This window comes from Spizellomyces punctatus (genome assembly GCF_000182565.1).
Source record: "Spizellomyces punctatus DAOM BR117 chromosome Unknown supercont1.2, whole genome shotgun sequence".
Classification (NCBI taxonomy): Eukaryota; Fungi; Chytridiomycota; class Chytridiomycetes; order Spizellomycetales; family Spizellomycetaceae; genus Spizellomyces; species Spizellomyces punctatus.
The window spans coordinates 1,096,803-1,117,534 of NW_015971538.1; the positions used below are offsets into that span (position 1 = coordinate 1,096,803).

Consider the following 20,732-nt stretch of genomic DNA (forward strand, 5'->3'; position numbering starts at 1 on the left):
CCCTTTGAGTGCTCACGAGTTCAATCAAGAACACAGAGCAATACGGCGTACCAATTATCTATAATTCATGTATAAGTAGCCCTTTGGAAAAAGAAAATGCAAACCGAGCCCCACGAGGATGTTCCAGATCCGGTGAGATCCACACCGGTTTACGAAGGTCCGCGACGAAAAATAGTTATAGCTCTTGGTTAGTGGTCGTCGTTTCACCAAGCAAACAGTAATAGAACCATGATGCATTGATGCAGCTACACGACAGACAGCTCCCGGCACTCTAAGCATGCTCTCTCATGGGCTCTTGACAACTTGCTTGATGTTGACACGGACCATAGTAAGCTACTGATGACGTGCCGGAAAGTTGGTGGTCAGGCTCATATACGTCGTGCAGTCATTCTTCTAAGCGTTGGGATATTTCATGATCGACTCGGGGACGTCATGGCTGCGGCTTTGGGACCAGTGTATGATGCAGATCGCATGGAGAGTATTTCTAAGCAGGTTAATTGAATATTGCATGCTCAAGACAATCAAATGTCGTCCATTGATTTCCCCGCATCGTTCATTAGGCAGAGCAATATGCATCAAAGATCCTTGATGAAGCTACGAACGTTATCAATGAGCACGCGGAATATTTGGGCCAAAATGCTAAGGCAAGATGTGACGAGGCCTGAAGCTCATAAGATTGCGGCTCAAAAGCATGCCTCTTGCAGATCTCCCACGAAATATATGCCCTGAAAGGAGGTGACCCGCGCGATGTAATCGTCGATTTCTGTCATGAACGAGCGGCCGATGTGCTGGTACTCGGCAGTCGTGGTCTGGGTACATTTCAGAGGTACGAGGACTTCACTCTCTTCCGTTCGCTTAGTATAACTCTGGTACCATTTAACAGAACGATTTTGGGGAGTGTGTCTGAACATTGTGTTCACCATGCTCCATGTCCTGTAGTAGTTGTTCGGGAAGGAATGTTAGGTCCTAATTCTGCACATGCGCATCCGCACCGAATTCGCAGAGGCAGAAATGTAGATTCTAGTCAACGTGAAGAATAGGTAGATGTTGGTTGTAGCATGAGGGAACGCCAGCTTCCGAAATGATGTCTGTATAATCTGGCTGTCTGGTTTGTTTACATGTTGCAGATGGAAACTGAGATATTTTAGAGCCACAAGGGCAATCAAACTGAAACGACTTTGGATATAAGCCGGATTTCTAGTTAATATGAGCATGCCAGATCAACTCCTTCTGGAGAAAATTCCATTGTCAGATACCCCTTTTCATGAGGAATGTGGATGCCCAAGGCATCTCCTTCATTTCTCGCAACTGCTAGCAGTGGACAGATGAGATACTCCGGAGAAGGAAAAGTGGGTGCTAATTGAAAACCCCACTGCTTCCGAGACTTGGCCAGCATGCATATCATGGAGGTGCAAAAGGACCGTCCAAACTCGGTTGGGGCTTGTCATTCTGTTCTAATGATGTATTCCGAATTTTTCCTGTTCTGCACTAAGGACATCATTAATGGGAGACATGCCCTCATGTGACTAAATATAGCATGCATTGTGCTTATCTCCTAGTTGGAGGTGATATTGGTGTTCTGTGTGCCAGTGACCAAGAAATTTCCTCCACGCAAAATAATCACGACACAACATATTTGTCGACACCAATCTAGGGCACTGCCTGAACACACCCGAGAGGCATCATGCAGAGTGGACCAGCCTGGTTCAATACCGTTTCCATTCCCATTATTTCGAAGCATTACATCAGCGGGTGAGAAAGGACTGCTTTGTGCTTTAAGAGTGCACTCAAAATTTAAAATACTTTGAGTTCTGCATGCTGGTTATCGTAGCTTATAGGTTTGGCATGCATGGGATCCAGCCAAGAGAGTGTCCTGACTTACTGGTCGACACATGGCGCGGCAACAGATGAGTTTACGGTGTGGACGCCCGAAGCAGTCTTGAGGATTTGACTGGTCATATCTGCCCTTTCAAGCTTTAACATTCTCTTATACCGCACAATCCATACCCGTACCAGTGAGAGGCACACTTAGCCGTACTATTATTATTAGCAGTGGTCTGCATGCCGTTCGGTGACGTGATTCAGTGTTTTTAACAAACAGAACCTCCGCCACGCTTGCCCGGATGCAGGAGACGGGGCGCTCTTGACTTTTTGATGCAATATTCATTGTACATGCATCTGCTTGTGGCTGTAAACCCAGATGTCGTGTCATGAAAAAGAGGCCGAGACCCGATAAGCAATCTTCTCTAAATGGTTAGCAAGCTGCAAGATAGTACCCACTCCATCGGTGTCTTAGGTCCATGCATTAAAAGCAAATGCGGCGGTCCTATTGGCGACTTTCATCGCTCTCGTCACTCCCAGATGTCGTGTATCAAGTACCAATATAGGGTCGCCGTGCTGAAGCCATTTCCATTTGAGAAATATTTGTGCGGTCAGAAGTGAAAACATCAACAACTTAGGTGTCGGTCATTAGAACATTATTACTTTAAGATAACAACCAATCACTGGAAACCCCCTTGAGAATGGTCAAATTCTTCTCAGTTGATGCGACAGTTGATATCACTGAATGATGTCCGAATCTGATTGATGACTGTTGATCTAGGAGATATTGAAGCTCCCGTTACGTTCTCTCTTCTACAACTGCTTGCTCCACCTCCTATTACGTAGTCCCTTCTCCGGTGTCTTCACCACGCTTCAAGGGGAGGATTGATTCAGTATTATGGTTGACCCAGCATGGGAAGTGCCTCTAAGCGAAGTCCATGCAATATGCGTCCTCTTGACCAGAGGAATATTGTCCGGTCCGCTACTTCAATTCGGGTCTGATAACTTGTCCTGTCACGTCGGAGCCTGTAAGGGGGACACGTACTGCCAGAATCAAAAATCCTAGGGATCTTGATATTTGAGCGCCTGAAATCTCCGTTGAACAGTTCGTCCACCTGTGGCGGCTGGAACGAATTTAACACAGAATCAATCTTGCCGGGTCCATGGCGAAAGGTATTGTTCTCAAACGTGTCATTAGCACAATGGCGTCAGCATTTTCTGAAAGTTAAGCCCTTGGAGCTCGTAACTTCTGAGGACATTACGTATTTGCAAATGCCCAATATCACACCATGGGTGAACAAGTTTCCCCAGTCTCGACATTCTATTGTGTGCACACAAATTTGGGACAGCTGAGATTGCCTCTGGATTGAATGAACACAGATGAAATTTGGCGATTGGCGATAATCCCAGGAGGTGGCCCGCCGTTAGACTCTGTAATTTGTTCATCCTACATAGTTTACGTAGCTAGCTCTACACGGCTTTATTCGATGCAGGTCCAAACATGAAGTAATGGGTCGATCCTAACAGGAAGAACTAACTCTTTTACAATGGGAGCGGGGTCGAAGCAGAGGAGGAGAATTTCATTTCATGGGAAAATGCAGGCACCGAGATATACTGGGACACCTTTGACAGCTTTGTTGATCATAATCCTGCCTCCCATTCGGATGACCATGAGTCGATGATGTGCTAAAATGCAGGGTTGACACAGTGGTAAACGTAGAAGAATATCATGTTATACCTACAGCTTGAGCTGATAAGTATGCTCGGACACTCGGTCAGTGAAGGTATGGGTTAAAGGGCGTCGGGAGGAATTGGGTACGGGACCTGCAACCCTTGTGATTGAGAGGGATAGGAAAGAGATGACATCGCTCCTCCCGCAATTCGTTACTCCACGGATTCGACTTCTCATGGGCTGCGGTAGCCACATCCGGCCTGGGCCAAAACTCCATCCCAAATTTCATCCCTTTATCTTTCTCATCCTGAGGCGCGGGTTAATGTTCATATCTGTCCATCATGTTGAATTGCAAGTCTTTGGAGCTGGTCTCCGCTTCATCGTAGACATTCCTACTGCTGATGGCGCTGACTCATCTCGTCCCAATCCGTCTTACTTTCCAACTGCTCCTGCCGAGCAAGCTGACAACGGAATGGAGGAGAGTTAGGTGCGGGTTTATGGCTGATGAGCAAGGAAGATCGGGGCGTCTTAAGTGTTGCACGAAGTCTGCACTGCGAATGACATCAGAATAATCATGCTCTTGTTGTTTGTGGATCTTCTACACTTTTGCATACAGATATACTGATTTATGCCAGGTGGTCAATGAAATTTAACATCTACAATTTCTGGACGAGCGCAAGTCATTGTTCCAGCAAGGGCAGTACGAAAGTGTCCATGTCGGCTCTCCACGATCGTGGAGTGGATTAATCGATTTGAATGTATCATATATCCAAATCGGGAACCTATATTTTTTGTTGTTGTAAGTCGCAGCACTTTCCACAGTACAATACTGGCATTGGCTGGCGAGCGGAGCCGCCTTGGATAGTTCACACCCCCGGGGCACCCTAAAATGTCGACAACAGCAAAAAAGGTCAAGAAGGACCGACTATCTCTTGGGGGAACCTCGATCCCAAAGAAGAAGCATGTGAAGAGTTCCCAGTTCAAACTGATCACAGCAAAGCTGTACGTTCACCTTCCACCGGCTTTTGTTGGCAATGAGGAAGAGGGTGTGTCAGAGCACCTCAGCAAATTTCTTATGCGGTGCGTTATTGACCAAACTATCAAACTGAGTGGCTACAATATGAACGAGAGCTAAGCCGCCAGTCGTTGTCTGCAGATACGTACCGGAAGTCGACGGTGTTGTTCTCGCGTACTCTGACGTGGAGGTGCTTGAAGACTCAGCGCGCATCCTCTACGATAGTCCATTTATCCACTTATATGTCCGAGCAAAACTTCTTACCTTTTCCCCCTCACTGAAGGCCAACTTGGGTAAGCAGAACTCTCGACAATTGCGCATTACAAAACTCTAACATAGTCCGTGAAATAGTTGGCGTTGTGAACAAAGTCTCCCCTGATCATATTGGTCTTCTCGTCCATGGTGTTTTCAACGCATCGATACCTGCCGATCAGATACGCCGTAAAGAGTTTAAGTGGGATGAGAATGCAGCAGGATGGAGGCGATCGCGTGGTGCAGACGGGGAGGAGATGGTAGTGGGACCAGGCTCCGTCATCAGATTCACAGTCACAGAGTAAGTCACGCAACTATCTCCCTTGAGCGCTAAATCATCCGAAACTTATCTTGGCCTATAGCCTTACAAAGGCGAAGGAGATGTTGACAATAGTGGGATCACTTGTCACGGATCCCGACAACACCGGGGTTATTGTATCACCCGATCTTCCACCAGCACCACTTCCTGAGCTCCATGAAGAAGAGGAGGAAGACTTTGGCGTGACGCCAATGGATGGGGTCGAAGAGAACGGAGAGTCACCGAAACCTGAAGGAACACCAGATATAACTAGCTCTCAAGCAACCCCAAGACCAACTGCAACATCTGCAAAGCTAACCCCCGCATCAGCTAAGAGGAAGCGCACCCAAGTGGAAGTGGAAGAAGATGAGAAGAAACCTCTAACACCCACAGCCGCGCACATCGAAGCTGCTGAGGAACAGGAGACGCCGTCACAGAAGAAACCTAAAAAGAAAAAGCAGAAAATAAAGGAGGAAGGAGAGACAGTACAAGTGAAGAAGGAGGAGGAGGAGAGTGATGGTGCGGAGAAGGAGAAAGGAAAAAAACGAAATACCAGAGGAAAGCGAGAAGGCAGAACACCGAAAAAGGAGGCGAAGGAGGCGCCGGTTGAAACTGGGGCTGCAACATCCGACGACAAACTGGTAGTAAAATCAGAGGGAGAGACAAGCGCGAAGAAAAAGAAGAAGACTAAGACGGAGAAAAGCTGAATTTCCAAAGCTAACCAGCTCCAGATAGTGTCGGCGCGAGTACGGTGCTGGTCGTATATTTGCGCCGTGTAACATACGGTGAATAGAATTGTCCTTAACATGCTATTTACAATCACTCTCCATTTCACATCAGTGACCGCTACTCTGTTTCTTTGCCCTGGCCGCCTTTGCCTCGTTATTATATGCTACAGCCTGCTGAGTTGTAGGAAAGTCCACATCCCAAAACCTATGTGAAATACATAATGATTTAAAGTGGTATCAAGATATGTGGTCCTACGATGACATACCCGGGTGGAGTATCTGGCGGAGCATGCCAATGACGATGTCGTGAAACTTTCTGGAGGCGGTCAGCTTCTGAGGGAGGGGCGGCACCAAGTTCGTGTAGAGGTTTTATAGGACCGGCCGCTTTGTAGAACTAGAGTAAGCAAGACAGTCCCAATTAATTGGATCTCAAGCCATGTGATTAGAGTTGCCTTTGACCTACGCCAGTGCAGCATGCGCAGTCCTCTGCATGCATCTTCTTTCTTTGTTCCTTGTTACGCACGACTTCATGATATTTATAGGGGACACCATTCTTGCTGGTGGTATGCGCCACGTCTCCCGCTGGTGACTTATTGTGTGCCGAGGTAGATCCTCTAGAGGATGGGATATTTTCGCTCTGTTCATTATCTCCAGGTTGACGACCAGGATTAGCGCTCTCTGCTTTATCCGGACTGGTAACGCTGACTATTGTTAGACTGCTTGAGTGTCTCCTGTGGCGATCGCTCCTAGGCTTTATACGTTTACTTTTAGCCAGAGCACCTGTTGTGCTCTTGCTCGTGGGACCATCACTGTGACCAGTACTCGTGTCCGAATCTTCCAGCCGCTTGGTGGATACGGTAGGTATATTCGCTTGAGGGTCCTTTGCTGTAACATATCCGCCACCACTTTGTTCGCTGCGCGCGTTCGTCACTTCTGAGCCTGCAACCCTTGGGGAAGAATCCTTTGCAGGTGACAACAGCTTGCGTTTGCTGACCAAGAAGGGAGATTTACCGTCTTCCTTCGCACCAGATCGGACAGTCTCCCTCATTCTTCGGACGCTTCGACCATCAGGTGTTTCTGTTATAATGGTTCCTTGCACATTAAGGTCGTGGCAGTTTTGAGCTATGGTGTTATTTTGGCTCTCCTCCGCAAAGTTTTCTGCATGTACGTACAGTGAAGAATGGCAGAGAGGAGGGGGTAAGGGCCCCGGCGAAAACTCCATGCTGTAGGGTGACGATGCACCTAGCAAGTTTTGTTTGCGTGTGGGATTCTTTGGAGTCGACTGTTCCGTACCCAAAATGTCTACGTCATCTGTGTCCCATGTACACAGAAGCAGTAAAGGGTTAGGAGCATCAACCTATAAGATGGTCATTTTGTATGGTCGGCATAACGGTCTCACCTTCATCCGGGAATTCGCCGACTGACATCAAAACGGAAGGACCCACATCTGCTGGGTCCCGGAATCCCTGACCTCTTGCTATATCGATAGGTGAAGGAAGAGCTCCCATGACTGCATCTTCGGCAGTTAAAGTCTCATCTACGATCACTACGGCTTCCTTCGTTTTTCTTTGATAGACCATATCGATTGGTGGGCTATTCAGAGAAGTTTGCGGTGCTTGCGAGTGCGAGAGTACAACGACAGAGTCTAAGGTGATGTTTTCTTTCGGCCCTAGCATGGTGGGAGGGACGGGAGCCGGAGCGACTGCCACATGCGCCTCTGTTGATGGTTCATTGATATAGCTATGACAATTCTGGTAAGGTTAACTTTACCAACAAACAACGAGCACACCAGAAGCGTAGTTACCTTTCGCGGTTGACGCCTATAACAGTTGCCAGGGGAAGGCTTTTTTGGCGCTTGGCGTGAGGCACACATGGTGAAGTATCTGTCACGCAGTAAAACGTTTTGAGATGTGAATCACAAATGATTTTTGCGCGCACAGCCAACCTTCGTCTCCGGCACCTTTCCTTCGTCTGTCCTGTTTTCCATCGATACCCTGCTCATGCGTTCGTTCATGGCTGATAGCGTTGACCATTCGTATCTGATCGAGAGAAGCTTTGTTTTGGGCCGCTAATGAGGATCCCTCTTCACCAGTCTGTACTGGGAAAATGTCGTTCAGATCACTCGTATCATTCTCCTTTCTTCTCTTCTTGATGGCTCGCTGGATTTGATGCTTTCCGTATTCTTGTCTAAATTGCATCCACTTCTCTTGCTTCTCATCCATCAAACGTGGGAGCGCAGCGTTTTTACCGCGTTGTTGTTCATACATAGACTGTAGTCTCGCATATTCTTCAGCTTTGCTTTGCCTCAGCTCTGCATTCTCCCGTTGAAGCCTAAATGTGTGGGAATCATACACATGAACATCAACAGGTGCATCTTCGGAACAACCAGTAGTAACATAAAAATACACACTTGGCAACTTGTGAATTTAAGCTATCCAATACGGACTGGGATGCCCGAGTATCCGTCGCGGATTCAGAAAGAAGTCCTTTCTGTAATTGCGTTCTGCAGGTAAGAACATCTATGTTCAGATCGGAAGCGTTCAACTTGTATGAAAAGGATCCAGCATAACCTCAACTGCTCTGCCTCGGCTTGCGCTTTCCTCCATCTCTTCTCCGCCCTTTCCGCGCGCGATTCCGCGTGTATTGCCCGTTCTTGAACAATACGAAGCTGTTCTCGTAGGTCTCTCACAATCTGGATATGTTTGTCTTCCGCACGGGCTAGCTGAACCTTGAGTGCCTCGCTCTCAGCATTTGTGTGTGATATTCGTTCGAGGAATTGGCGACGAACATCTAAAGTGAAGTGTTCAGTGTACAAAGGCTGACAGAAAAGTGACATTCAGAGTGAGCACCACCTACTGTTCAACTCGAAGTTATGCAAGTCCCACATATGGCAGAGTGCAGCGTCAAAGCTCGTGGGTTGTTGCCCATGAGGAGGCGGCGGACGTGCAGGCGAGGCCGCTGGATGCCCGCCTTCCCCGACGGGCATTTTTAGGACATACAAAATGAGCCGTTCGGAACCAATGGGCCTCTCTTGAGTAGCTGCAGAGTTCGTAGCAATGAGCAGCTGCTGGGAAACGCTGGCAGAACAGTCCGAAATCTCAGTGGTTGTATCGCTATTGCTGTAAATGGTTAAATGAAAATATTACTCTTTTCGGAAATACGTCGATTTGGTCAGATACGGTTGACTTTTGGCCGTCGCCGTCGTTGGATCTCATTGATACAGGTGCTGGGAAACGATGGTTCACATGCGGGTCATTGGGTATGAAACTCATATTAACTATGAACAAACATTACGAATAGTTTTAACAGTGTCCTGCTGGATGGACAAGCAGGAGCTTATCCTGAATGAGAGTTCAAGATCTATAACGTTCGGCATCTTCCAAGATCCATCCTTTGTCTCTCCGATATCCGTCCTGCTCATGACAAGAATCTGCATCAGTAACGTTGGTTTAGTGAATTAGCAATATGGCAGTATACCCTTTTTAGGCAATAATGATCGGACTTTGCGGGGCGCTTCAGAGAGTGACTCAAGGTGGGGTGCTTAGTCCCATGACGCTCACTGGTCCCCTTCCATCCTGGCAAGCTCGACCTTCTAGATCTCATTTGCCGTTGACAAAACATGTCTCTCCACGCCTGTCCGTGCCTCAACATCAAGGTCAGGGCTGCGCCCAATCCTCCAGTGGTGCCGACAGACGTGACAACAGCAGGGGATGCGGACTCACGTCGACGAGGCTCGCTCGGATTTGTGACCGAGACCGACAGCGTCAAAGGATACAAAGCACAGCTTGGATTGGGTGGAATTACGATTGTAAGACTCTGGGATGATTATCCATACTTTTCCGAACAACACACCCATCGCTCTTTTCTTCTGCCTCATAGGAACACAAGCTTCTGGTTAAACATGTGCTTCTTGAGAAAAGTTGGTTGGAAGTTCGCTGTCTGAACTGCGGTTGTTCAGCGTACTTTATACGTGTGGATCCTACATCGCATCATTTGGACGACCTTGCTGCAAGTGCACCAGCTGATAGGATTGTTATCGTGGGCGAAACTACGATCGTAAGTCTGCCTTTTGCATCTCGGATAGATCTGTACTGTTAGATCTTGTGCTTAATGGTGCCTGGAATAGTACGACGACGCAATAGAGAAGGACAAGCAAACTCCAAGATACAGTGAATCATGTCGCATAATCCTCTTGAATGATCCGCAGAAGCCCGAGCATCTCCGTAGGTTGAGGGTGATATCCATTCGTATCATCTGCACCAGCTGATGACGTTCTTACAGCGGTGGATTATGGTTTCTCTGATGCGTATAAAACATTTGAGGCTGGTCTCAAACGGTATATCGAATCAAAGAGGCTAGAGATGGAAGAACGGATCGCTGCTTTCCGTACTGAGCAACAAGCGATACTGGAGCGTCAAAGAGAACGCGCACTCAGAGACAGCGACACCTTGTGGGCACGAATCTGTGATCTGCATCGTGAGAAACTTCATCGGACAGCACACAGTACATCACCTGAGCTCAGTACGGAAGCGTCCGCCATCCCTTTGCCTCATACCGACGGAGGGTCCTTGACCCCAAACCTGATGTCGTCATCGGCTCTCGGCGGCTCGTCCTTTGCCCCCTCCTCACTATACGAAAGGTCGTCTAGTCTTTCGCAATCTATCTCGACCGCTCGACGCAAAAGTGCAGCAGACTTGGGCTCACCTAGCAGATATGGCTCAACCAGTGTCGACCAATCCGACGCGCGAACGCAGCAAAGCGTCCTCACGTCCGACAAACCAGAAAATGATGATGGTAGTGTTGGAGACAATGGGAGCGCAAGCCAGACAGAGTTGGCGCGAAAGGTGCGATTTGAACATGATGCCTCGACAAGAGAGGGGGTTGATGAATATGAAGGCGCCAGTGAACCACATACGCACGACGATGATGGTTGGTCTCTGCCTACTATTTCTCTCGACGACTTTACTCAATGGCGCAATTGTGTAGTTCTATTTGACCTTGATGGGTTCGAGAACGACAAAGGGAAGCAAACTTCGATTCCAAGCAGTGACAGTGAACATGACGACGAACCAGGTATGAACAGAGAGATTGAGCAGAAGTTGATAATTCGCCTCATCATCAGCATCAACAATTGTAGGTTCCCCGGTGCGTTATGATCCACCCGAACTATCCTCAGTATCAATCTTCTCCTCGTCGCTCCCCATTCGCATCCCATCGATACCCAAATTAGATTTATCGACTGATCCCGACGCAGTTATTCCAGAGGAAGAGGATCGCCCACACGATGACGAGGATCAATTTGTCGCGCCTCATATATTATCGGCAAAAACATACACTGAGGATTATTTACTTAACCAACGACCCCCTAAAAGCCGTAAAACAAGTTTCGCCATTTAAATGTGTATATACGTGAAGACTGGGGATGTCATGTTTGGTATGATTTAGGTGTATAGTGGGCGTCCTTGACTTTCTTTGATGATATCTATGTAAAGCCCATGGTAGCTAAAACCTCTTTTGCTGTCTTCTCCGCCCATCTTGCGTTTCCCCATGTTCCCCAGCCGGCCATGAATCTGACCCAATCTACCAACGCCCACTCAAAGTGTGTGCGGAGAATAGCTGGGGTATAGTCCTCTGCTTGTGCGGTCATTCCCCGCAAAGTGAGCTTCTTGACTAGCTCCTTGTAGTAGAAGTCTAACAGCTCATCTAATCGCGTCTCCACTATATCACTGTCTACACTCGTAGCCAGGAAATATGCTACATCAACCGCCCCATAGCCATAACCTGTATACTGGAAGTCATAGAAACCACATGCAGGAGTTGGATCATTGAGGGATTTCTCGGCCGCGAAAAGGATGTTCTCCGCTTTGGGATCCCCATGCAAAAGTGTCCGGAAGCACCTTTTTCCCGCATGGTCAGGTAAGGCTGACGTTTCTGACGACTGTCCTCTCAGCAGGCTGGCAATAGACTCAGCAGCTTGCTTAAAAGGCGTCCACCGCTTGTTGTTTTCGATTGCCTTGAACTCATCAAGTCGAGTGCTCAGATGCCAGTATCCACCTTGTTTCCATACTCCTGAAGGGTATATCGCACGCTCGTCATCACCTCCATCAACTGGCTCCGAACCCCAAAAATGGGCATGAAATCCGGCAAGCCAGCGGAGGGCAGACTTTGCAAGGCATATGCTGAGACTCCCTTGCTCAATAGGCAAAGCCTGGGATAAATCAGACATAATAATAAACAAGGAGAATTCCTCCACAAGGGAGGTAGACTGGTCATCCGCCTTGACAAAAAGAGGCAAAGGTAAAGTCACATCCTTGTCTGCCTGGATTACTGCGGTTGCGAATTCAGGTTTAGAATAAAAGACTCCCTCCACCCGATACGATGTCAGCTTTCTAACATGTCCAACGTCCTCAAGATCAGTGTCAGGGACGGCAACGCTTTTTACCATGTAACTGGTGGGATCGGTACGGGATACTGGTTGGACACTGACCCGCAAAATGGACCCATATCCAGCCCACAGCGAAGCAATTTGTTTGACTTTCACAATCCGCGTTCCAGCAGGAAGATGCTTTTTGAGTAAATCTGTCGACATGTTGAAAGGGAACCCCTCGTTAACGAGTGTCAAATGAGCCTCGCGTCGCATGGTGCAGCACATATCTCACTGCGACTAAACCTTCTCCAGCTCGTTATATGGAGTACTGTCGATGCAAACAGTTGAGTTAAACGGACATGAGATCGAATAATGTGTTTCTTTCAATAGAATGGTTACGGTTCGAGCTTGTGTACATGGTCCACCCGAGTACTCAGCAAACTCGATCAAGGCGAAGCCAAAAGTTCACTTAACCAGCACAAGATCTTTCGAACGCCGGTCCATGACTGGACAAGTACTGTGCACCATCGTTACTTTTGTAAAACTGGTCATGTTCGCATGGAACCAGCGTGTGCCATGGATTTCCAACCAAGTCTTTTCCGACGGCGGCCCATCAAGACAACTGGCGCATCATCTGTAGCCGTTCACGTCAATCGCAGGATAACTGTGGTTTTCTGACGCCCATCAACCTCCAGAAATCCCTCAGTAATGGCAGTTGGAAGTCACTGAGGCTTCCCAATGACATATCAACTTGATCTATGACATACAACTACACCAATGTCATTCCTCAGGCACGACATGGGTACGTGGCGGGGCACATTAGAGGGATGTGTTGCAGGTTTCTGATACCTGTCCCTTCCTTGCACCTATTATGTTCCTATAGGTATGCTGGATGTGTCTTGCTCAACCAGCTGACCTCTCGATGCAACGCTAATATACGCTGACCATACTTCCTGACCGACAACCGTGATGGTTCATTGTTATGACACCGTCTGTTGTAAGCACGAGGAGACCTACGTCGGAGGTCATCACAAGACTTCACAACGATGTGTTTCTGCGTCTATACGATTTGAACATGATGCGTCAAGCGGGAACGCCGTCAACCAGAACGTCGCTGGCTGCACGATGTTTGACTTCTGCACCCCACAATCTCCCTTTTTACCTTCTCTTCCCTTCAAAGCCCGATTGATTCAGCCACTCATCCTCGCTCAGCATGGACTCCCGTTGTTTTAATAAAAAGGACCGGCTCAAACTGCCCCGCCAACCCCCATATCTCGATACTTTTGGAACAGCATTACGAATATGAAATCAACTATCGCCTCGCTCTTGCTGCTCGCCATCATCGGCGCCGCTTCTGCCCAGTTTGATGCCGTTCCGGAATGCGCAAGAGCATGTGTGGAACGTGCAATTACCGCCTCCGGATGCGCCATTACTGAGATCAATTGCATGTGTACCTCGGCGCCATTCATAAACACCATGGTGCAATGCGTTCAAACTACTTGTGGAGGTAGAGAGCAGATGGCTACGTTTGCGAACCAGCTCTGCACAGCCTGTGGATCCCCCGCGTGCCTCGGTGCATCCGCCGTGCCCAACATCACCCAAGCTTGACGACTCCTTCAGCTCTTCTGTCTCGATCCTGGCTAGTCACTACATCTAGGACAACAGACATTTCGGTCCAACTTGGTGACTCGTTCTTTGGATTCATGACTGATGAATGGTCGTATGTCGGTTAGGGGGTTGGTTAGGGGAGTGGATATTATGTCTTAGTCTGCCGATAGGGTTATGAGCTGAGTCGGCAAGTGTATATCTCTAGTTACAGTTAGTGCTTCCTGTCCGCTATGTCGGTAGCAGAATTACTTCAAATATTCAAGTCCATTGTACAGTACTGAACTGATGTTCACGTGATCTTAAGTTTGAAGGTCCTGCGTTTGACTCTCCACTAGATCGGCTTAAGCTGTTTTCTGTTTTCACCGTTGATGTCCAACAACATGCAGAATACCCATACTGAGCACCAGGCGGCTGACGCACCAGAGAATCCTACGCAATCTGCAGAAAGCTCGTTGCACAACGACCCGCGAGTTCGTTTTGTCGAAGAAACGAGCAAATACGTGTACACAGGTACACAATTTTGCAAAAGGCAGGAGAAGAAGGACCAGCTGTGGCTCACCACCTAATACTCAGGTGACGACGGAATTTCGTATGAGTGGGATGACGAGAAACATGCGTGGTTTCCTATGGTACGGTGCTGACTGCTCCAGACTGTTGACCCGATTGTTACTATCGAATGACTAGTTGCCTTTGCGTACTGAAAGGGCGAATACGTCGCTTGTTTTCTCTTATATAGTGGGATGAGAATCTCATAGAATCGCAACAAGCTGCGTATGGACCTACGATAACGGAGGAAACGGTGGGCATCCCTGGAAAAGAACGTGATCACAATCTGAGCCACACTAATCTACCTTCGTCCGCACCAGACTTCCACTCCGCGGCAGAAAGGAAAACGGAAACAAATCTACACGTCTGAGGAGGTCCGTGCTTAGGGGTCTTTCTGGCTTTAGACTGTCGAACGTCCATGGAAGACTGACCCGACGTCTTACTCTCAGCCGCAATTGAAGAAACCTAAAGCTGAGCCGAAGAAACGTCCAAATACATCTGTCTACGTGACTGGATTACCGCGCGACACGACAGTAGATGAAATGAAGGAAGTCTTTGAAAAATACGGCATTTTGATGGAAGATCTTGCGACTGGTAACGGGCTCTATTCAACGCCCGTATGGCTGACATCGCCTCGCTTACGAGTATTGTAATGAAAGGCCAGCCAAAGATAAAGCTATACAAAGACGAGCAAGGAAATCTCAAAGGCGATGCGCTTGTCAGCTACTTTAAAGAAGAGTCGGTGGATCTAGCGTGCAATCTCCTTGACGACAGCGACTTCCGTCTCGGCGTCCCTTCCAAGATCAGAGTACAAAAAGTGAGTTGTGGTTGGATAATGGAATACTCTGAGCCCATTACCAAGCCATTGCGACATAGGCCGTCTTCCAAGCAAAGGAGAAGCCCCCAAATTCAGAGACAGAACAACCAGACCAGAAATTGAAATTGGATAAGAAGGTGGTTCAGAAAAAGCGTCAGAAACTGGAAAAGTATGTGCATTCTGTTGTTTGCATTGAGTTGTGGATATGCCCGTCAACATCATTAGTTACCAAAATCCTTAGGCGTCTGGATTGGTTTGAGGAACAGTCCGGCAAGAAGGCGGACAAGTTCGCAAGAGTTGTCGTTTTAAAGTACATGTTCACCCTTCAGGAGCTGGAGGTAATATGCCCTTGTAAATATTGGATGAAAGAGATCCTAACCATCTAAAATGTTTTGCGAACATAGCAAGATCCAACGTTGCTGCTCGACCTGAAAGAGGATGTAAGAGGCGAATGCGAGAAGTTGGGAGAAGTGACGAATGTGTCGTTATACGATGTAGGGACCATAAAGCTTCCGACAAGGTGTACATCATTAACATCTCTTGCCACTAGCTTGAAGAGGATGGCATAATGACAGTGAGATTCAAAGAGCCAGAATCTGCGGAATTATGCATCAAGGTATGCGCATCTAGCAAGAAGTCACCACTTGAGTTAACGTCCACCACCGACCTTTAGAAAATGCATGGGCGCTTTTTTGCCGGCCGACGAGTAGAAGCCCATATAATGCAAGGCAAGGAGAAATATCGAGAATCAAAATCTCAGGATCAGACAGAAGAGGAGGAAAAGAAACGACTAGAAGCATATGAGAAGTGGTTGGAAAGCCAGCATTGAGATCAGCAGATTGCATCTATTATTGTATCTAGCACAGAATCCAATGTCAATGACACGACGACTTGGGATAGGTCTTACATACGGAAATGGGGCACAGGCTGTGCAGACTATTCATCCTAGCCATAGTAAAACTCAGGCCTTGTGTCGCCGGCGTTACGAAAATCCCAGTGCATGAAGTTTTCATTTTCAATTTAGGACGAGTTATTATAGGGAAAATTGCTTCTGACGTGTTCTGCAGTGTGATGTCGTTTTCTAGATTCGGTAGTATTATACGGTGCACCGCTCTCATGTTCTACAGTAGTAGAATACTTGATGAGCCTAACGTACATAGAGGAGTGACGTTAAAACTTGAATGAGTTGGGAGGCCGGACACATTATGGCATGGGATTCCGCCATTTTCCCCTGGAGATCGGTTGCGGGGGCGTTGGAGGGAGGACTTTTCATCACCAAAGCTCTGCATCCGCAAATATGATGTGGTGCTAACATTCACTACTACAGTCCATATGTTTAGTCACCGATGCAAATGTATCAGTCACAACACACTTCCATTGTTCGTGATGCTCCCTACTCCTGGAAGCCCGATGGGTCACTAAATGAGCCAAATGTGCGCCGACCCCCATTTCCGACTACACGTCCTCCAGTTTGTCTTTTATTAATCGGCCAGGGAGTGAAATTCACCTTCAAAGACGACATGACGGTGTAGAACCAGAGAGCGACGATGCCTCCAGGTCGTACCGTCTCGCTTGAGGCCGGAAGGAAGAAGGTAGAAATCCCAGATCATCGATCCAATAAAGATCTACCACGTCTACTTTTGAATTTCTATCCACATGTAAAGTCTAGAAGACGCCATCAAGTCCTTTCATTACGGATCTGGAACCCATCCATTCACGAGCCTCGAAACGAGCTGTCAATGATCGCAACCTATTTCTCCCGCTATCATATGCAGAAGAATAATATTGAACATCTTGGGGGGAAGTGTGAATATCTTATTAAGGAAGCCGTTAACTTTGTCCTTGGTGTATCTCATTGTATAGTGCGCTTACGGCATGCGATCGACTTTGGTATCACGTGACAGTCAGGGAGTCAGTTCCATCCCAGCATCTTTTAGCCGTCTCTGGCAATACAAATGACGGACACAGCGTCAATAAGGAAGATCCTATATACAGCTCAGACTGCGATTGCTCGCAAAGAGTGGAAAGATGCTGCAGATGCATTTACCCGCTTTGTCAACGCGGTCCCTGAAGAGGGCCACGCCATGCCGCGACTCTCCCGGAGCTTATGTTTCCTGGAGCAGAAGGAATATGCAAAGGCCATTGAAGATGCTGAAGCCGTACTAAGGCTGAGCGATGTGCACACTCCAGAGGAACTTCTGCCAGGCTGTTACAGCACACGGGCGGCAGCTTCGGTGAGTTTAACTATTGGGTAGTCCCTGCCGACAGTCTCCGGGCACTCATACCAACGACGGTTTGTTAAAGGCGTACCTTGCAAAAGGTATGTTACGCATTTTTTTGTGACCACTTGTTCCCCTGTCATTAAGGTTACCTGAAGCGCACGATCTTCTCGGAAATGCTGTGGAGTCTGCCCGGTACAAAAAGCTGGGGACGGAGCTCCTTCAAGCCGACGCATCCAATCTTGAGAAAGCCCTCCAAATCAAAGAGGAAGGAAATCTTCTGTATCGAGCAGGACAAATAGAACAGGCACTCAAGAAGTACGAGGAAGCCCTCAAATTTAATCCCGTAGAGGAAACCGTGCTCTCTAATGCTTGTCAAGCCCTTATAAAACTGGGAAGATTGGACGAAGCAGCCGTGATGGCAGATCGATGCGTCTATGCAAAGCCAACGTGGATTAAAGGATACTACAGGAAAGGTACAGCTAGTCCTTGAGATCGCCACTTCTCCAGATATTTACCATTTACAGGAACCGTGGCGATAAAGCAACGCCGGTTCACAGACGCAATTAGCGCCTTTCAGGAGGGACTCCGTCATCACCCTGATGATACTGACTTGAGGCGCTCCTATATGGAGGCAGCGCGCATGGCGGAACAGAATGCAACCACTCAGGGCGGTTTCGAGAAACGAGTGATGGGCATGATGATGGAGATTCAGCATTCCTCATGGGTACGTGTCCTCGTTGCCAATTGGCCTTTGGAGTCCCTTGCTCATTACAGACCGGTTTGATGTGGACAGAAAGTCAAGGAATGGTTCTCGCAGTGTCGTGCTGGGATCAAGTGGTGGAATCAGCAATCCTGGGATAAAGATTGTGCACCGCATTTGAAAAATGAGGATGTACAAAGACTGGTAATACAAGTTCTGGGATTCCTGGGAAGCGGCATGACCCTTGAAAACGGTGCGGCACCTGCGCACAGTGATCCGGAACTGAAGGCGAAGGTAAATTGGTCGCATATTGTAAGAGAGGAACTATTGGCTGAGCGATTCATAGGCCCCACCAGATAGTCTGGCGTCATATGTACTCCCTTCCTCGCCGTTGCTGTCACTCATCATCCTCCACCGCATATTTACGTTGGCATATCCTGCAGAAGATTGGAGTATGGTCTGGACGTTTCAGGCCGATCCAAAGCCGTTCGCAAAGTCATCTCTGTTTCCCTTCATATCATCACACTACTCATATGCAGTACTCGTGTCTCACGACGAAAGAATAGTAGTGGATTTCCTGGCTATCTGGGCACGTCAAGCAGGCGGGGATGCGACATTCGAGAAGTGGTTTGAAAACGTTGCTGCTGGCGGCGGTCGGGAAGGCGAGGCGGTATACTACACGTGTGATGATGATTTGAAGATGTTGGAATTCGTCGAAAGCTTGTACAGCATGGAAAACCAAAGGAACATGTCACGAGAGAAAGGTTTAAAAGCAACTGAGACATCAACTGACAAAAAGCCTGCCAAAGAAGAAGAAACAACACCTGAAAGTGAGAAGATGCCCTCAAATCAATCTGGCCCTGTGCAGGGATTGAACGTTGCGCCAGCCAGGGACATGTCAAATTATTTCGTGCTTGTTGGGAAGGAATTGGTACTTGGCGCCGTATTAATTGTCCTGCTAGGAATAGTGCTGGTAATGTCAGGAACCATAGAGGGAAATGACGTGGCAGAATGGATCTCTAGACGCATTTAGTACATAGGCAATCTAACTGGTGTGCCCTATTTGTCTCTAACGGTTCCGTCTATTTTGGCTCTATTATCAACTGGTAGTTTTTTTCAGCGTATCCCAGTCAAGACCGAATAAGGTGTAATAGAACAGCTTTAAAAACTTGTGAGTATCGCCACGTACAGCTACTTCTACGTTTTTCCGTTTTGTAGCTGCGGGAGCGGGTTCGTTGAGTTTCGGTGGTCGGCGGTCGATAATACACATTCCTCGTGTGAGCTTCCCACTTGGTTCCACCTGGGAGGAGCAGTGTTCAAAGACTCCATCAATAACACATAGATGGCTGATAGCATCCGGGCCTCGCATACCTCAAAGTGAAGAGGTTCAAACTCCACAAGAGAGTTATCCACCAGACAACCAATCTAGACAATACCACCATTAAGGAATCTGTCATTCGCCAGAAAAGGCTTGCTGGAACCTACCGTCAATGGATCGTGCATGGTCAACCATCGATATCCCCATGACCTCTCAGTCAGCTGGAGAATATGCTGAATGATTTGCGTCACGAAGTTACTCAACGGGGTACTCAAAGCCGCAACATGTTCGTAGAGGTATCGACTTTCAACAACAGCAGAAACCATTGTGACATCCAATGGTAGGACGCGAACGGGTAAAGAGGAAGCGATGACAAGGTGCGCGGCCAAACCATCTATTCAGTAACATGGCAGAGGGCAGAGTGCGTTGTAAGCGACCAGTCTTCGACTTAGATCCTCATCAAGAGAGCGCGTACCAGCAAACCAGTTGAACTCAGAAACTGGAGTAATATTGCCGGGGTGGTTAATGGCACCTCCCATGGAAATGATGTGCTTGACCTTCTTCACTGTAGGCGAATATCAGCACTTGTAACTGGGTCACCATATCAACGTGCAGCATTCATACTCGTTTCGGGGGCTTTCTGCATAGCTCTGGCAACATTTGACAGTGGACCAAGGGCCAAAATAGTGATAGTTTTGTCGGGATGCGATTGAAGCTGATGGATGATCTCATCTTCAGCACTCCGTTCACTTACAGTGTATAAACCCTCGGCACCTGCATCTGGCGTCTTCGCCCCTGCTGCAGCCGCGGCTTTTGATACAGCCTCTGTTTGACCATCACCGCTTCCATTTGGCGGGTTCATCGTAAAATAATTACCCAACCCATCCTCCCCATGAAAATGATGTGCATATTCTGCTTCTCCTTCCAACGGGATACCCTGACCCAATGCAATCACAACGGGACTTTCACGGCTAACCAGAGCCGCTGGCGGTGCAACTTTTATGTCAGTTGGAGCAGTCGACGCGAGGTATCGTTCATGGGCGGCTTGAACCGCGAGGATTTGCTTGATGTTTCGGAAAGCGTTCTCAATGGTTGTGTTGCCTTGCGTGAGAGTAATTGCCCGGATATCAATGTTGGGACTGAGGAACGCAAAGAGAAGAGCAATGGCATCGTCCACTCCCGGATCAGTATCAATGATAACCGAATGTTTTCCTCCCGACATGACTGTTAGTTGTGATGACACTGAAAACAGGGCTGGGAAAACTCAGGCGAAACGGTTGGTCACGAGAGCGCGGTCAAGTTGGCCTTGGCCACCCGCGTGTCTGGCACAGTTCCTTGCGCGACAACGCCACCTGCGCGTCCAGCGCG

At 48.0% G+C, this 20,732-nt stretch overlaps 10 protein-coding genes across 10 annotated transcripts; 7 read left to right on the forward strand and 3 right to left on the reverse strand.

Moving 5' to 3' along the window:
* Positions 1-33: 33 nt before the first annotated feature.
* On the forward strand, positions 34-1,225 carry SPPG_01301 (uncharacterized protein). The gene is made up of 6 exons (XM_016749623.1): positions 34-187; positions 257-328; positions 386-492; positions 561-644; positions 705-826; positions 884-1,225. The coding sequence occupies exons 1-6, from the start codon at positions 97-99 to the stop codon at positions 1,038-1,040; spliced, it is 633 nt and encodes a 210-aa protein (XP_016611884.1). The 5' UTR covers positions 34-96; the 3' UTR covers positions 1,041-1,225.
* A 2,455-nt stretch (positions 1,226-3,680) lies between these two features.
* SPPG_08923 (uncharacterized protein) lies at positions 3,681-3,980 on the forward strand (the record flags this gene model as incomplete). The annotated part of the gene is made up of 1 exon (XM_016757072.1): positions 3,681-3,980. The coding sequence occupies one exon, from the start codon at positions 3,681-3,683 to the stop codon at positions 3,978-3,980; it is 300 nt and encodes a 99-aa protein (XP_016611885.1).
* Positions 3,981-4,305: 325 nt separating this feature from the next.
* Positions 4,306-5,887, forward strand: SPPG_01302 (DNA-directed RNA polymerase I subunit RPA43). The gene is made up of 4 exons (XM_016749624.1): positions 4,306-4,573; positions 4,650-4,801; positions 4,860-5,061; positions 5,123-5,887. Exons 1-4 carry the CDS (start codon positions 4,383-4,385, stop codon positions 5,763-5,765), a joined length of 1,188 nt encoding a protein of 395 aa, XP_016611886.1. The 5' UTR covers positions 4,306-4,382; the 3' UTR covers positions 5,766-5,887.
* SPPG_01303 (uncharacterized protein) lies at positions 5,810-9,245 on the reverse strand. Its single transcript, XM_016749625.1, has 11 exons — positions 9,076-9,245; positions 8,933-9,012; positions 8,643-8,863; positions 8,357-8,576; positions 8,197-8,289; positions 7,732-8,117; positions 7,591-7,669; positions 7,186-7,526; positions 6,250-7,097; positions 6,053-6,180; positions 5,810-5,991 (listed from the first exon to the last, which is right to left on the reverse strand). The coding sequence occupies exons 3-11, from the start codon at positions 8,770-8,772 to the stop codon at positions 5,895-5,897; spliced, it is 2,322 nt and encodes a 773-aa protein (XP_016611887.1). The 5' UTR covers positions 8,773-8,863; positions 8,933-9,012; positions 9,076-9,245; the 3' UTR covers positions 5,810-5,894.
* An 88-nt stretch (positions 9,246-9,333) lies between these two features.
* SPPG_01304 (uncharacterized protein) lies at positions 9,334-11,347 on the forward strand. Its single transcript, XM_016749626.1, has 6 exons — positions 9,334-9,594; positions 9,666-9,842; positions 9,913-10,009; positions 10,068-10,715; positions 10,773-10,859; positions 10,924-11,347. Exons 1-6 carry the CDS (start codon positions 9,406-9,408, stop codon positions 11,181-11,183), a joined length of 1,458 nt encoding a protein of 485 aa, XP_016611888.1. The 5' UTR covers positions 9,334-9,405; the 3' UTR covers positions 11,184-11,347.
* SPPG_01305 (uncharacterized protein) lies at positions 11,093-12,538 on the reverse strand. The gene has a single exon (XM_016749627.1). It carries the CDS (start codon positions 12,436-12,438, stop codon positions 11,269-11,271), a length of 1,170 nt encoding a protein of 389 aa, XP_016611889.1. The 5' UTR covers positions 12,439-12,538; the 3' UTR covers positions 11,093-11,268.
* On the forward strand, positions 12,350-14,038 carry SPPG_08924 (uncharacterized protein). The gene is made up of 2 exons (XM_016757073.1): positions 12,350-12,955; positions 13,037-14,038. Exon 2 carries the CDS (start codon positions 13,456-13,458, stop codon positions 13,759-13,761), a length of 306 nt encoding a protein of 101 aa, XP_016611890.1. The 5' UTR covers positions 12,350-12,955; positions 13,037-13,455; the 3' UTR covers positions 13,762-14,038.
* Positions 14,039-14,109: 71 nt separating this feature from the next.
* Positions 14,110-16,168, forward strand: SPPG_01306 (U2 snRNP complex subunit CUS2). The gene is made up of 11 exons (XM_016749628.1): positions 14,110-14,271; positions 14,335-14,390; positions 14,498-14,560; positions 14,628-14,681; positions 14,757-14,901; positions 14,967-15,124; positions 15,184-15,293; positions 15,366-15,462; positions 15,529-15,618; positions 15,675-15,740; positions 15,798-16,168. Exons 1-11 carry the CDS (start codon positions 14,130-14,132, stop codon positions 15,951-15,953), a joined length of 1,137 nt encoding a protein of 378 aa, XP_016611891.1. The 5' UTR covers positions 14,110-14,129; the 3' UTR covers positions 15,954-16,168.
* Positions 16,169-17,077: 909 nt separating this feature from the next.
* SPPG_01307 (uncharacterized protein) lies at positions 17,078-19,229 on the forward strand (the record flags this gene model as incomplete). The annotated part of the gene is made up of 6 exons (XM_016749629.1): positions 17,078-17,358; positions 17,429-17,444; positions 17,502-17,819; positions 17,871-18,070; positions 18,140-18,340; positions 18,393-19,229. Coding segments are annotated over 6 exons (1,703 nt in total), but the record flags the coding sequence as incomplete, so codon positions are not given.
* On the reverse strand, positions 19,046-20,630 carry SPPG_01308 (uncharacterized protein). The gene is made up of 5 exons (XM_016749630.1): positions 19,989-20,630; positions 19,840-19,929; positions 19,532-19,758; positions 19,418-19,471; positions 19,046-19,346 (listed from the first exon to the last, which is right to left on the reverse strand). Exons 1-5 carry the CDS (start codon positions 20,584-20,586, stop codon positions 19,146-19,148), a joined length of 1,170 nt encoding a protein of 389 aa, XP_016611893.1. The 5' UTR covers positions 20,587-20,630; the 3' UTR covers positions 19,046-19,145.
* Positions 20,631-20,732: the final 102 nt, after the last annotated feature.